Below are 16,236 nucleotides of genomic sequence, written 5' to 3'. Positions count from 1 at the left end.
TCCAGCCATCTTCACCTCACACTTGGTCAGTTACCGATATATACATCATTAGTATTTAAAGTAATAATAATTTAACATAAATATGATCACCAAAGAGTGACTCGAGCCTTTTCACTCATTGCGCAACTAACAGGTCAGAGCAGAGTTGCGTGAACCCATCCGAAGTGCTGTAGAGTTACGTGACTCGCCCATGTTAAGCGACATATTGTGTTTGCACTGCAGCAATCATGGCGAGTTTTCCTGTCTTTCAAGTAACAGAAGGTGAATGGTCATCTGAAAAATTCATCGATATTTTGGGTTTGAAAATGCCTGCACATTTCACTTCCGATCCTCGGTTGCTTTGTGACTTTATCACGAATTTTCAGACGAGATCTGACGATGTCTTCGTGGTCACATATCCCAAGTCAGGTGAGTTCAGACCCAGTAAGCATTAAAATTCGAAACACCGTGTTTTGTACAAAATAATATCAGAGATAGATTGCATAAACAAGTGATCACAAGTGGCTCCGATAGTCTTCCACAACTGCTATGTTAAAGCCCGAAAGAGCGACCTTTTTACCCGATCAGAACAAACAGATATCATCGGCTAAGATTACTAGCATATCTAACAATCAGAAAACGCTGTCTTTCCCTTAGAGTTTTCCTGGTTTAGTGAGTATTTTGGCTAATAGAATGTAGCGTAGCTCTATATTCCTGGTGAAAAGCGACGTGTGCTTGTTCGTGTCTTTGGTGTTGTACATGCAACGGCCATGTTGTGTTACAGCAGAAGGACGTCGTGCTAAAGATTTCGATTTCGTGACGAGCCCGAAGAAGGCTACAACAACAGGGGATTATTTTTTCATTTGTTATTGACTGAAAAGCGTACGGTGAAAGACTACAAGTAATTTAGAGACAAAAAAAAAAATTAAGTACGTCACAGAACTATTGATATCCGAAAATATTAGGGAGTCCACCTGTCGGAAGGAACTTGCTCAAACAGCTTATCCGTGAAAATTCAGGATCTAAAATGCAACAGTTAAGCTCCGGCCAAACGATCGCAACATATTATCACAACATATTGCAACATCGTTGGCCCAGCATTTGCAAGCTCCGGCCAAACGATCGCAACATTTCAGCAAAACATATCGCAACATTGTTGGGCGTAACATGTTGAGCGCGTTTGGCCACCCTGTTGCGACGTGTTGCGACATGTCGGAAATTGAAAATCGAGCTAGTGCGCATGCCCAGGTGCAGCATTGTTGTACGAGCCTGGCCAAACGACTACAACCTCATGCAACATCGACAAATGTTGTAAGAAAAATTTGACCAGTTTCAAATTTGAGCCAACAACACCCAACATGTCGCAACACTTCGCAACAACTCGCAACAGGGTGGCCAAACGCACGCAACATGGTGCGCCCAACAATGTTGCGATATGTTGCGTTGAAATGTTCCGATCGTTTGGACGGGACTTTAGACATAACGGTCTTCCTTAGGTAAAGCGCGCCTCCCATTTCACGCATTAGCCTCTCAACAGGTCTATGCAAACGCCTGCCACGCCACGCGCCGGGAAAAAAAGGTCGTAATACAATCGGCCGGCCGCACCATTAAGTTTTTTTTTTTTTTTTTAATCGCAATTCTAACTCGTCGTTTTGTTTTGTTTTGTTTCTTTGTTTTTATTTTTGTTTTTGTTTTCTTTTTCGTCCTTTCCCCCGATAAGAAGCCTGTTCACAATCTAGTTGACATGAGTTAAATGGATGCGACTTGGAATGTGCCTAGTACAGCACATATCTTGCGCATAACACACACCCGGTGCAGTCATTTTCAGTAATTCGTTCCCAGGGTCTCTCTGATTCGGCTTAGATTTGTAGCTCGATCACTAGGCTTTGGTAGATTGTGCTCGAAAAAAAAGCTTATTATGCTTTTAGCAGTGCTCATATTTTTTAGAAATTATGCCAAAATTATGCTACTTTCTGAAAATTATGCTCTCTGTCACCGAAGTTATGCTACTTGGATTTTAAGGAAAATAAAGATCGCCAGTAGCTTAACTCTATCAATTTTGACTTTAATGAACATTCAGACAGTCCACCTTCCAGTCTTACAGTCTTCAGCATGGCAAATACGCATGTGCGCACCTCGAAAAGCCAAATGATATCCAAATCAACCATTTCTGGGTTCTGAATCCGGGTCAGAAAGTTACTTTTATATACTTGTTTTAGACGCCATCCAGGCAAAGCCCTCAGTTTAGTATAAAGACAACTATGCATGTTGTTAATCTCTCTGTACTCGAAGACGACGCCATCTTTGATCTAAGGCCTGAGGGGCCGAGCCGCCGAGCCATAAGCGTGGTGGTCTGAGGAGAGTCTCAGCCTCTCAGATATGTACGGGGTGACCTAGCTAGAGTCTTCCAGACCTCGATATTTTCCAATAACAATACAGAAGTAAAGTACAAACTGAATTATTCTAGAACTATGATGGGTTTTTTTTTGTTTTCAAGGCATAAAAGCTCGGATTATGCTAGCAGTGCTAAACTGAAATAAAAGCTTTAAATTATGCTCGTTTTTCTAAATTATGCTAAAAATTATGCTAGCGCAATCTACCAAAGCCTATCGATCACCGACTTCAATCGTTAGTTTGATTTCAAAACCACAATTGTCTGTTTTATAATAAAAGTAATTTAACACCATCTTATTCAGGAACAACTTGGATTCAAGAAATTGTCTGGCAGATCTTGAATGAAGGAGAAGTCAAAAGTACCCATGCTAGAGAGCGAGTACCATTCTTAGAACGGGCAACCCATCCAAGGTCTTCCCATCTTGACATCAACACTCTGCCAAGTCCACGAATTTTAAAGACCCATCTTCATTACAATATTATTCCTAAAGGTACAAACAAAGACAGCAAGTGTAAATATATCTACCTCGCTCGGAATCCAAAGGATGTTGCTGTATCATTTTTTCAGTTCGTGACCAGTATGAAGAGATACAACGGGCCATGGGAATTTTACGCCAAGCTGTTTGTAGAAGGAAATGGTGAGAAAGTTTTCAAATCCGTTTTTTTTAACTTGCATTCTTTTGCCCCCACCCCCAAACCTGCTCGCTCCAGTCTCCCTCCTTCTGAAATTTTCCAGGAACTGGCATTATGAAGATAACTGTATTGATGTTTTGAAATGTCAATTATCCTGAGAACTTTTATTTTAAACTTTTATGTCTGGTTCTGAACTGATCTCTTTGTTACATGAAGTGGTTTGGAGCCACTGGAATGACCATGTTCTAGACTGGTGGAAGCACAAAGATGATCCAAATGTCTTGTTTCTTAAATACGAAGATTTGCAAAAGGTTTGTTGACTAGAAGTAAGACCTGTATTTTGGTCCGCTCCAGACTCTTGGGGCAGTGGGAAAATGCATTTGGGCACGCCTTTTGCGTTTTCCTCTAGCTTGTGCGTGTTTCGAGCTGTTGGCCTGTGCTACCTGTATTTTAATGCTGTTACATATCCCATACTAGTGTTCAAATGCGACTGTTGGTGTTTTCCAAGAGTCAACCATCCTCGGAGCCACCCTGCCTTACATTTTAAGAAAAGAGTGAACAAAACGCCCAAAAAATCAAACCTTATTAAATGTTTTAATATTGCTATTTAATAGCACCTTGGAATAATGGAGTCACCCTCATGTTTGGTAGCTTGGGTCGATACAGGGTAATGTTCTTCCCATTCAAGCGACAAAATTCATATCATTTCGCCATCACGTAAAACGAATTGAGTAAAATGTCCTTTAACGAACTGGCGCAGAATGGAAATGTAATTATTTTCTCTCCTCTAGGATCTTCTTTCCCAAGTCCGAATGATCGCCAACTTCCTTAACAAGCCGCTGTCAGATGATCTCATCCGTCGCATTGCTGAGCAGTGCACATTCAGTGGAATGAAGAAAAATGCTGCAAGTTACTCAATACCAACCAAAGATGGGGAGTCTTCGATGCTTCGGAAGGGCGTGGTCGGAGACTGGAAGAATTACTTCACTCCAGAGCTGAATGAGCGATTTGAGAAAGAAGTGTTGGACAAATTGAAAGGAAGTGGATTAGAGTTTGATTTTGAAATATAATGCACATTTACCAAGACAGGGAACTGTCGAAACGCTACTAATCTAACTCAAATAATTTTGAAGGAATTTGCTATATTGTAGATAACAAATAATAACAGGCAAAGAGAAGATATATAGAAAAAATAGCAGGAGAAAGGAAACATTTCCCCCGCCAATTAACATCTAACGTCTCAGACTAAGACTCTGCTTGCTAATTGCCTAATGCTAATAAAATTCATGTTAGTGATGATTCTATTTTCTGTCTGACTAGTTAGTGGTTGTGACAAATATATCGAAAATATTCTAGATTAAAACTTGGCAAATGAATCACTGGAATTCAAACTAAATGACCAGAAATTCCATTATTCAGCCGGACCTAATATATAAATAACGGTTTTTTCACGGTTTCCTTGAGTTATCCTGTTTTTGCCTCGAGACTGAAGCCTACAAATTAAATTTTCGGCGAGCCTGCTTATCTCATCGCTTGAAGTCAAACTTGGCTTGTCAACCAACAGTGTGGTTAGATGGCTAAATATACATTGTCCAAGTTCTTTTTCCTTGCAAGCAAAAAACGAATAAGGCCATCTTGATCGAACAAACTTGAAGGATTTTATTTACACATAAAGAACAACATTTATTTTTCTCGCGGGACACGGCAAGCTCTACCAACCGGGTAAGGCGTTGCCTGAGGTAAAGAGAATCACAACTAAGCAAAGCTGATACTACGTAGAAGCTCGAAACCTGACCACAACAACAACAGGAGAGAGGGTCCACACTGAAAGCCAAAATGCAACCGTGGAGAGCTGTTTCGACCTGGTTGGGTCTGCGACTCGTCAGCACGGTGTAGCAGAAAGCAAAATAGAGCAACCAGCACGAAGGCGGATAGAGATTTGCATGATAGCGTCTTTTGACTACAATTACCAGAAATCATTTCTTTTTTTCATTATAATTTAACGATAATTTCACTAGTTTAAGACCCAGAAGGGTTTAAATAACAATTTCCCTTATTAGCATAAGAAACAGAAAAAGCGAAGTATTCTGGTAGTTGTTGTCAAATGACGCCGTCATCCAAATCGCCTATTGTCCACTAAATGCACATGGTAATGACCTCAGCAGATGAAACTTTAAATAGAATTAGTATTATTATACATTGAACTCTCCATTTCTTTTCTGATTGGCCGAAAGCTTACAGTGAATTTTCGAAATCAGCGCATGTGACGTCATCTAGCTGCAGATTATACAATAATCATGTCAAGGACACTCAAGGTCACGGGTAATCATGCCATGTATGACCGCGGTGCATGATTTCTAAGGGTATTCTGCGTTTTGTGTTGCTTGCCTTTGGTGAAGAAACAAAAACATGATTTCCATTTTTTTTTCGTTCAATGTATAATAAAACAGTTATTAGATCCGGTTTTTGTGATATCCAGAATAATCAAGGTCTCGGTGAGGTTTATCAGCCTCAGCCTTCGGCTTCGACCTTTATTATTCTGGATATCACAAAAACCTTATTCAATAATTGTTTATTATTTGCAGATTGGTCAACGTCACATGCACAACCCGTGACGTAAAACAATATGCTAAAATACGGAATATCGTATCCATGTCACGATAAGGTAATTACCAACCAACAAAATACACGGCCAAAATGAACAGCCTATCGCGTCTTAGAAGACCTACGGCCCATATATGTTTCAGGTTCAAAGTCGTCAATAATTGAACAATCAGAAACGTAGAATATTTTCATATGACGTCACAGCAGGCGTGTAGTGAAACGTCGGTCATCAGTGGCTTTCCAAACCAATCCTGTGGGAAGTGAATTCTTTTCTTATGTAGACACTTTCTTTTGCTCCAGTGAATTTGCACTACTGCTGAACCACGTGCATGACTGAGCACCCTCCATTTAAAAATTTACACACCGTGTAGTTATGTGAGTAATGCTGTGCTAAGTTTCGAGTGTAGTATATCTACTTAATTGCAGCAATTATGGCGAGTTTTCCAATCTTTCAAGTAATAGAAGGTGAATGGACGTCTGAAAAATTCGTTGACGTTTTGGGTTTGAAAATGCCTGCGTATTACACTCCCGGCCCATCCAAAGTTATTGTGCGACTTTATCACGAATTTTCAGACGAGACCGGATGACGTTTTCGTGGCAACATATCCCAAGTCAGGTGAGTTTTGAAAAAAAAACAATAAAAATTATCGTCAGTCTAGTGGAAAACTATATGTGTTTCGATGAAAAAGAGGATAAGGGTCATGAACTGCAGACAATTAGTCAAAAAAAAGTTAAAGTACTTCTTCCGCCTGCTGTTCAAAATATAAAACAATTATACACTTGAGGTTTTAAGTGACCTGATCAGGTTAAAAGTAAACACCAAAGGGGAGAGGGGACAATTTAACGCATACCTCATACTACTCTCTTTGGCTTAAAATCGGTAAAATGCTTGAGCAGCGGTAGTTGCTTGGAACCACATTTTTGTCACCCTAAGATCCTTGAACACAATGTCATTTCTTTACAAAAATATCCAAAAATAATTTATATGTATATAAAATAATAATATATGCAGCGCAATGTAAAATTTTCCACACATCTGCTACATATTAATCTGTATGTTTTTCACGTAACTTTTATTTTCATATCCTAGGACTAGTTTTCAAATCAATAAGTTCGCTTCTTGTAAGTTTTTCACGGCTGCATTTTTTTCATTTTTGTAAATAGTATGATTTTAACCTGAGGAAGGCTGAACAACCGAAACGTCGTTATACATTAAAGCTTTATCTGTCTAGATTTCGTCTTGATCCTCTTCAGTAACTCAGATCTACATAAAATGATGGTTTTTTTTGGATATCCGAGGTATGTACGCGTGTGCATGCATGGTTGCTACACCCCGCGGCGTCATCAGTTATAATTATCAGTCACGAGTCAGGTGTTATACGGCTATCAGTCATGAGTCAGGTGTCATCAGCCATCAGTCATGAGTCGATGATTCAATAGTTAACAATTATTCACCGAAGTAGAGGTAAATATCCATCTGACTTTCACCGACACTGAGGTGAATAATTGTTTTAGTATATACCACACAAGCTGAATAATTAGCGGGCCAAAACGTTATTCTATGTGTGACAAGCGGTCGGAAATTTTAAAATCTCTCGCGCAGGCTGTTCGAAGGTGAACAGTACTTGCTAATCACCTCCGAGTTAATATTAAGGTTAATATTTAACGTAGCACGCGTCAAACTCTAGTCAAGTGAAATTTTGTGTTTTATTTTTTGGTTTTAATTTACTGTGGTAAATTGATGTACCAGTGAGAAAAGTACCGTAAGACTTGACTCTGTTTTTCACTCCAGATTGCGAGAGTAAATTCCTGCTTTGATTCGCAGCTGTTTTGCAATGAAATAATCACCCCTCGGTATCTATTGATTTTCTACGCCGATTCTGATCTCTGTTAACTACACAAAACCAATATACAGAAGCTCCATTTCAACGACATTACATTAAATTACATTAGGCCATCTTCGCTCCTAATGGGGAGCATAGGGCGTCAACCATGGACCTCCACCTGACAATATTTTTGGCAGTTCTCTTTGCCTCTATCCAAGCGATATTCTTCTTGGCGAGCTAATCTTGCACACTTCGCCTACAGGATTGCTTTGGGCGACCTCTTCTTCTGAACCCCTGAGGGTTCCACTAGAAGGCGGAACGGGTGCTGTTATTCTCAGGCTTCCATAGCGTATGCCCGGACAAAAAAGCGTACAAAAAAAAAACCGTAGCGTACGTCGTGAAAATAGCCCATTTCCGAGATACTTTCAGTTGAGTCTCTGTTTCAAAACTGTCTTCATATGAAGATGAGTTTGATTTGCATGAAAATGAACCTGTAGGCGGAACACATCTTCATATGAATGGCTCTGCACGTAGACTCGTTGTGGCACGGGGGGCCAAAGAGAACTCGGAAATCGTGGAGTATAAAAGTATAAGTATTTCGCGACACCCGAGCGTCATATTGTTCCATCCACTAGGTACGGCAGGCTCGATTTCCAGCCGTTTTGGGAGTGCGGTTGTATCCTCCTCCCGCCGTGAACGGCTAGAGGCAAGGAACGCGGGCTCACAAAACGGCTGGAAATCGAGCCTGTCCACTAGTCTACCCATACAAGAAATATAGTAGATTCCAGCCCATTCTCTTCGCGGCCAAATTGGTGGTGGACAAACAAGTGTTTTTCTTTAAAACAATTATTTTTTAGGGACATTTCTTCAACAGGCAAACAGTCATAACTGTAGTTATTAAACATGAGTTTTGTTACTTATGTAGCTTTACTTGCTGACGTTATTAGCATTAATTTGTGATGATCACCTCATTCAGGGACAACTTGGGTTCAAGAAATTGTCTGGCAGATCTTGAATGAAGGACAAGTCAAGGGCAAACCAATTTTTGAACGAGTTCCGTATCTTGAATTTGCAACCGTTACAAGATGTTCACATCCTGATATCAACACTCTGTCAAGTCCGCGCATTTTAAAGACTCATCTACCCTACAATGTTGTTCCTAAAAGCGCGAGTGAAGACGGCAAGTGTAAATATAATTTACGTTGCTAGGAATCCGAAAGATGTCGCGGTATCATTTTTCAAGTACGTGACAAGCTTGAAGAAATTCGGAAATGGATATAATGGGCCATGGGAATTTTTTGCCAAGTTATTTATAGAAGGCAGTGGTGGGTTTGTTAGCGCGTTCAGTTCTAAGAGTCTAAAAACCCAAACTCGTCTCCGGTGCCCGCGAATTTTTGGCCAGCGGTGACCGAACACACGACGTTCTTGACGAAATAAAAAACCGGAACCAGAAAATACTGTTCCGGTTTGTTTGGGCGCATATGCTCAAACGATCAATAACAGTTTCTGAACATGCGTAGAGAGAGTAACTGCTGGAACTAACGCTGGCTCACCTTCTGATTTCTACCAGACCTCTCGAATCTTACCGGTACCGGCCAAACAATGAGGCAACGCGGTCCCTTGCTACATTTGCACTAACCAAAAGGATCGCGGATACTGGGAAAGAGATTGCTAAAAAGTCTAAAAAGCAAAGTCCGTCCGGTTAAAATACCAATCCACTACACAGTGCATATTTAGTTAGCAGATCGGAGCTGACGTCTCAAATCAATGTTGTAACTAATCATGCAACGTAGATGGAAAACAGATTTTTATCGGTAACTGGTGCCCTAAGTACTTCAGCCATTTTATTGATCATGAGTTTTTCAACGCGCAACAATTAGACACATTTATTTTATTGCATGGCATACTTGATCTCTTATCCTGCCAAACAGAGATTGCCTTCCCTTTCTGCTCAACTCTCGCCGAGCAGAAAAAGAAGGGAATACTGTCTCACAGGCTATGACTCTCACTGGCTTTGTGAAGAAATCCAGAAATACTCAGTTATTAAGACAACTGTAGGCTGTAATTTTTGAAAACTTATATTACTTGATGATGACTCCGCTTTCTTTAATCGTTTCTCTATTGAATCTCAGTGGGTTTGAATCCGTGGTGTGACCATGTTCTGGACTGGTGAAGGCACAAGGATGATCCCAATGCCTTGTTTCTTAAATACGAAGACTTAAAAAAGGTTTGGCATTCAACATATTACATTTTAGTGTTGTAAAAAATAGCCGAAATGAATGCCATTGCCAGTTAGTTGTTTACACTTTGAAAGAATAACAAAATTCAAACATGACCCTATCATGTCTTATAAAAAAAGCCAAATCACACATAGAATCGGCATTCCACTTAGATGACTACTGATGAAATATATATGCCACTTTGATCGTAAAAATCACTCGATGCTTCATGTGAATATCATCTTTGCTGGGATGTGGCCCCGGATATGGCGGCTAGTAACACTGGGTTTGTAATCCGAAGTTCCTGGGTTCAAATTCTTCTCCCTGCCACTAGATGGATCTCTGTTCGGTGGTCCCAAATTCAACTCTTCCACGTCTTGTAAATACCAATTAGCCAGCCTCCAATGTTACCCAGTTGGGATTTTTAACATGTTTTCAGTTTTCAGTAGTATTTACAATATATGTCTTGCACCGACTGTTATGCTAAATATTATTATTGCTATTTTATTATATAGTTATTTAATTAACCAGTGAATTTCTTTTCTCATGTTCGAATGATTTCCAATTTCATCAACAAGCCGCTGTCGGATAATTTCATCAGTCTAATTGCTGAACAGTGCACTTTTAGTGGAATGAAGAAAAATGCTGCAAGTTACTCGATAAAGGGCCATGAGGGCGAAACATCACTGCTTCGGAAGGGCGTGGTTGGAGACTGGAAGAATTACTTCACTCCAGACCTGAATGAGAGATTTGAGAAAGAAGTGTTAGCAAAATTAAAGGGAACTGGATTAGAGTTTGATTTTGAGATATAGTAGACATTTACCAAGACAAGCGACAGTCGAAAGCGTCGAAAGCAGATATATAGCATATACAGAAGACATTTATCAAGCTAAGTGTTTCTGAACAGGCATGGTGCAGTCGTGAGAGCGCTTGCCTCCCACCAGATGTGTCCCGGGTTCGATTCCCGGACCCGGCATCGCACGTGGGTTGAGTTTGTTGTTGGTTCTCTACTCTGCTCCGAGAGGTTTTTCTTCGGCTACTCCGGTTTTCACCTCACCTCAAAAACCAACATTTTCAAATTCCAATTCGATCCTGGAATGCACGTGCATCTCTGAACGAGTTCTTGTGAACTCCTTATGGTGCTCCGTGGGTAAACAAATTGCATATTTACATTTACATCCTTGCATACCTTTTACGAACATGGTGTAAGAATATTTAGGAATTTGACCAAAAAAGTAATATTATTCCCTACATTTTAAGGTATAAAGTGAGATTAATTCTGCTTCAAGTCAAACTATTTGTAGCCCTTGATATTCACTTCTGAAAATTATACTAAAACGATTATTCGCCTCAGGCTCAGTGAACAGTGGTGAATAATTGTTAATTAATATAAATATCGAAAAGGTTTACGGTATATATCGCGAACACATCTATTGAATTCCTGAAGTGTGGTAAAGGACTGTTAATGGGCTTCAGTACTGTAATACGTGACCATGTAACTGTGCAAAAACCCGGGATTCTGAGCAATAGCCCAGGCTGGGTGGAGTGGAGTTGTCATGTTACTGCTTCATGCAACATACTTTGCAACGCGGACCTAGTCGCTGGACTGGTCGAATAATGAATCATTTAAAAGGTAATTTGTTTCGATAATTACTACAGAGGTAGCCTGAAATGTCGGTCACCTCTCGCCCCCGGCCTAATCCTCGTCCTGGGATTAGGCTGAGGGCGGGAGAAAACCGACAATTCAGGCTACTGCAGAGGTACACTTAGCCGAACTGTCTAGTTGTCGCAGAAGCCACTAGTTTGGTTTCTCCCGCAAGGCGTCGTCTTTATGATCACGTGATTCGCTAGTCGTTCGAGCTGCGTGATTTTGCTTGATTCTAGTTATACTTCTTACGTGTTTCGATTATGCATCTTTGCACGAAAGCCCGTGCATCACTAGCCTGTTCCAGGCTCTCGGCCAGTGCCGGGACGATCAAAAAAAGCGGTCGGGCGACGAGCGGGATCAGCGAAGAGCGAGATCAGCGACGAGACTCTGACACAAAACACAGGGCCGGCCATCCTCGGACGGTCTTTGAACGTTCCAGGCATCATGCCAGAATTAAGACATTCCTAGTAAATGGAATACATTTGAAAGACTATCAGAAAATCTTTTAAATCAGGATCTCACCAAGCCTCAGATACAAGTGATTGAAGTCTGTGAAAAACATGTCTTGCTAAATGAACTGGAAACTTAACTGTAACCTCAAAAATAAGTCTACTACTGCCTCTCCTAGGATCTGCTTTCCCATGTCCGAATGATCACCAACCTGCTCAATTGTAACAAGCCGCTTTCAGATGATCTCAACAGTCGCATCGCTGAACGGTGCACTTTCAGTGGAATGAAGAGAAATGCTGCAAGTTTCTCGATATAAACCAAAAGTGAATGAGAGATTTGGAAATAAAGTGTTGGCAAAATTAAAAGGAAGTGGATTAGAGCTTGATTTTGAGATATTGTAGATGTTTACAAATATAGCAGTACAAATATAGTCAGGATGTTTACAAAGATGGTTAATTCTGGACGAGAGATCATGATATCCTGTTCTCTTAGATCATATTAATTCTGTTGCTCTGGAACACGAATGTATAGCGAATTTTATCGTAGATTTATAGTAAGCATTTATATCATTCAGTTAACTGTTAAAAACTGATCTAATATTAGAACATACATTACTTGGACTAATAATGCACTGCAATTTAACATGATGTTCTTATTAATAAGAAACAGTCGTCGCTCAAATTCATGCAAGTGCTTTTTGAGGTCTTCCTTTGAATCTTGCATAACATTCAACTCAATTAGATTTGAGATTGAAGCGAAGGCAAAATTGAGTGGAAGTGGATCAAAGAACACGCAACTTTGCAAAGAAACTTTCAAGTCGACCATGTTCACGATAGCCTCCACGGAAAAATTTATCATATCAAATTCAAACCAGGCGTTATTTGCTATCTTAGTGTCTGTTGCATGGTAGTCCACCTCCAAAAACCCATGCTCAGTTTCATCGTCACGTGAAAACAAATATGGTTGCTAATATGCATTTGTCAATGTTGCTAATCTTACCGAAACAATTTAGATGCTTGTTGTTAGTGTGTTAAAGCGTTAGCGTTCTTTACCGAAGGCAACAAACACCAAACCAGAGGATAGAATGTTTCTTGAATTAGGTAAAAATGGCTCATCTAGTTGCAGTCATGAAAAGGTGAGATCATTAACCCCTCCCCTCCCCCCCCCCCCGGGGGTATTCCCCTATTTAAGCTAACCCTTAAATCAATACCTTGTTTCCGACCTGCCTGTAATTAGTTAGTTAAAGGTAGGGCTTTCCACAAGTTCCTCGAGATTTCCCGAGAAGTTGCTTAAAAAAAGTCAAAAGTTGCTTTTTGTAACGAAAGTTGCTCAAGAGTTGCGAAAAAAAAAACGAACAAAAAAAATTGTTGCTCTCTTCCTTTATTTGGTCTGATGCAAAAGTAGACCAAAAGTAAGGTTTCTAACCATTTTAACGCAATTTTGCGGCGTAACCAGCGTTGCTAAATAATTAAAGTTGTCCTCGATTAAAACCGAAAAAAATGTATGAGTGAAGACTACGTGTAATCTTCTAAAAATTGTTCACCTGAGACGCTCGAGTCGTTCGAGTGTAAATCTTAGTCCGCCACAGGAGGGACAGCGGTGAACACGTCAGATTGGTTGTCCAGATGATCATGGCCATTATTACGTCACGGCGAACGAAGCGCGCAAATGTACAAAAGTTTCGAAAATGACGTCGTCTCGCGCAGATACAATTGAGTTGCTGACCACCGTTCCCGAAGAAGTAAATCCACCTGTGTCAAGTCAAGAAAATGCGCCTGTGAGTAAGCCCAAAGTTGCTTCAACTGCAGCAGAGGCTCCACCCAAACTGCCTCTCGCAGCGGACACAACTGAGTTGCCGACTACCGTTCCCGGAGATGTAAATCTACCTGCGTCAAGTCAGGAAAATGCACCTGTGAGTAGGCTGGACGTTGCTCCAACTGCAACACAGTCTCCACCCAAGCTGCCTCCTGCAGATACAACTGAGTTGCCGACCACCGTTCCCGGAGATTTAAATCCACCTGCGTTAAGTCAAGAAAATGCGCCTGTGAGTAGGCCGGGAGTTGCTCCAACCGCAGCAGAGTCTCCACCCAAGCTGCCTCTAGCGGACACAACTGAGTTGCCGATCACCGTTCCCGGAAATGTGAATCCACCTGCGTTAAGTCATGAAAATGCGCCTATGAGTAGGCCGGAAGTTGCTTCAACTGCAGCAGAGTCCCTCTCCAAGCCAGTGCTAAGACGATCTGAGCGTCAACGACGGCCACCAAAGCACTTAAGTGACTTTGTTTTGACTAAGCCATAAGCTGTTCTAATGACTCCTAAAACGTTGTAGAGCTCGTGTATTTACTTCATTAACGCATGGTTAATTCATATTGTGTATAAGTCAGCTTGTGTGTTAGTTTGTAAATTTTATTTTATTTTTCATTTATAAAAAGGAGGCAATATGCGTTACGTTGTATAACTTAGCAGCACGTGTGTTCTCTACAGACCCGCTCCCGCTAGTTCAACCTACTTAAATATTCGCAGTCAGTTGCGATGTAGATTTGACTGAGTAAAGGTCTTTTAGTTTTATCCTGGTCGTCCTTCGGTCTATTACAGATAACTTAGCGCAGAAAAATAATTCCTTGGTACATTATCTACTTTCCAATCAAGCAGATGACTTGATAGTTCAAATGTCTTCTTAAGGGAGCATTTTCCATCTAATACTTTCTTGTATTTCGAGGGTTTCGAGTATTGATCAGGTCCTCCATGCTATCGTCTACAAAATAATGGGTTTAAACCCACTGATCATTTTTATGCATATGTTAAATGATTCGTTTTCATCACCATTCAAACGTTTTAAACCATATCAAGATCATATCAGTTTTGTGTTCGTGTCGTTCATTGTTGGGTTCTCCAGATATCGCCCAAGAAACGGACACAAAACTTCACTTTTCAATTGCGTTTTCAACTGAGCGATCTCGAAATTTTGCATGTTTTTGTGCCTTCGGACGTCTAGGTTTTGAAAACCATAGTATTTTTGGACATAATATTAACAGGTTATCTTATTCCTGTGGTCTGTTGATCGCTTTCTTTCAAATTCTTTGAGCAATCATTGGATGAAAAACTTTTCCGGTGTCATTTTTTAGAGGCCATTGAAACTTCACGGGCCAGCTCACAAGTGACGTCATAATGGCCAAGATCAAAAGCATTTCTACGCAAGCATTTTGAATTTTTTTTTTTTTTAACTAAACGCATAACTGTGTGTACTCGGGCTTCTCTTGGTTTACATTTAACAATTAGATTATAACCCCATAGAAATCGAGGGCGAATAATCTAATTGTTTTAGTAGAATTCTTATTAGAAATTACTTCAAATAGCGGTTTTCAATTATTTCTTGACGTATTATTAAACGTTGCGCCTGAAAAAGGTCGTTCGGATTGAATTGTCATTTAAAATTGAAGTTGTGTGCGCGCGCGCATCAGTTTTTTCAATAATTTCAACTTTTTTAAAAGTCAAGAAACCGAAAATGTCCTTCATTTTTACTTCTCAGGAATTTAATTATCCATTTGCATCAAAATTTTCCTCCAAAACTTTGGAAAAACGAAAAAAATGTCGCCATTTCCAAGACGACCTTCAGCCACTGCACACTAATGGCTGATGGTGTTCAATGGCTTAGCCAATCAGATTACAGCGTTTGCATTAGTATACTAGTAGAATTCTACTAGTGTTTCTGTCAAGGAACTATCGGCTGATAGTTGCCCCGCGGAAATTTGATGTTCTTATAACAAATATCTGCCCGAGAAGCGAAGCTTTGAGGGCAAATATGCTAGTTTTAAGAACCTCAAATTTCCAAGGGGAAACTATCAGGCCGATAGTTCCGAGACATAAACACTCTATTGTCTTTCTTGTTCACCACTAAATTTTCTTCTGCGCGCCAATTCAAAACTCATATTGAATTATTTTCAAATTTTTTTGGATGAAAGTCGTAAAAGCCAAATGTAAAATTTGAAAAAGAAAACAGAACAAATCCTACTTATTACAATTTCAGTTGTTTATTTTCTAGAAGCCCGCATGTTTACAGAAACATTTTCACTGACGAGTACTATCCAACCGGGTATTTTCCTCGGACGGGCACTATGGGCTGGTAGTGTCTCTCCGCTGATGAACACTATCGCGTCACGTGATCAATTTAAACCAATAAGAATCGGAGAAAATTTAGCGGCGAACTATAATGGCCGATAGTGTACGAGTAGCTCAGCCAATAAGATTGCAGCATTTGCATTAGTATACTAGAATTCTACTAAAAATAAATGTATCGCAACAAAACCGCTACAGATTCCCTTGGTGCCCTGCGACGAATTTTAAGAAATTATGTAGAAGTGGTGTTGAGATTTACAATGATTGAAAAATCAATATACGAAATAAAGCTTCTCCTTTATTCTATTGTGCCTTTGCGTCTGTTAGCCGAAATAGGCCTTAGGTCACTTATATCGGGTGGCGCAGT

At 40.2% G+C, this 16,236-nt stretch overlaps 1 protein-coding gene and 1 pseudogene across 1 annotated transcript; both read left to right on the top strand.

The window, feature by feature from the left end:
- Positions 1-120: 120 nt before the first annotated feature.
- LOC145465554 (sulfotransferase 1B1-like) lies at positions 121-5,095 on the top strand. The gene is made up of 4 exons (XM_081449331.1): positions 121-408; positions 2,676-3,011; positions 3,223-3,317; positions 3,798-5,095. Exons 1-4 carry the CDS (start codon positions 228-230, stop codon positions 4,074-4,076), a joined length of 891 nt encoding a protein of 296 aa, XP_081305457.1. The 5' UTR covers positions 121-227; the 3' UTR covers positions 4,077-5,095.
- A 410-nt stretch (positions 5,096-5,505) lies between these two features.
- Positions 5,506-10,944, top strand: LOC145465573 (sulfotransferase 1C4-like; annotated as a pseudogene).
- The last annotated feature ends 5,292 nt before the right edge of the window (positions 10,945-16,236 follow it).

Source organism: Orbicella franksi, chromosome 13 (assembly GCF_964199315.1).
Source record: "Orbicella franksi chromosome 13, jaOrbFran1.1, whole genome shotgun sequence".
In the NCBI taxonomy this organism is placed as follows: Eukaryota; Metazoa; Cnidaria; class Anthozoa; order Scleractinia; family Merulinidae; genus Orbicella; species Orbicella franksi.
The sequence above is the reverse complement of the archived record's forward strand: the minus strand, read 5'-3'. Positions and strand labels throughout refer to the sequence as shown.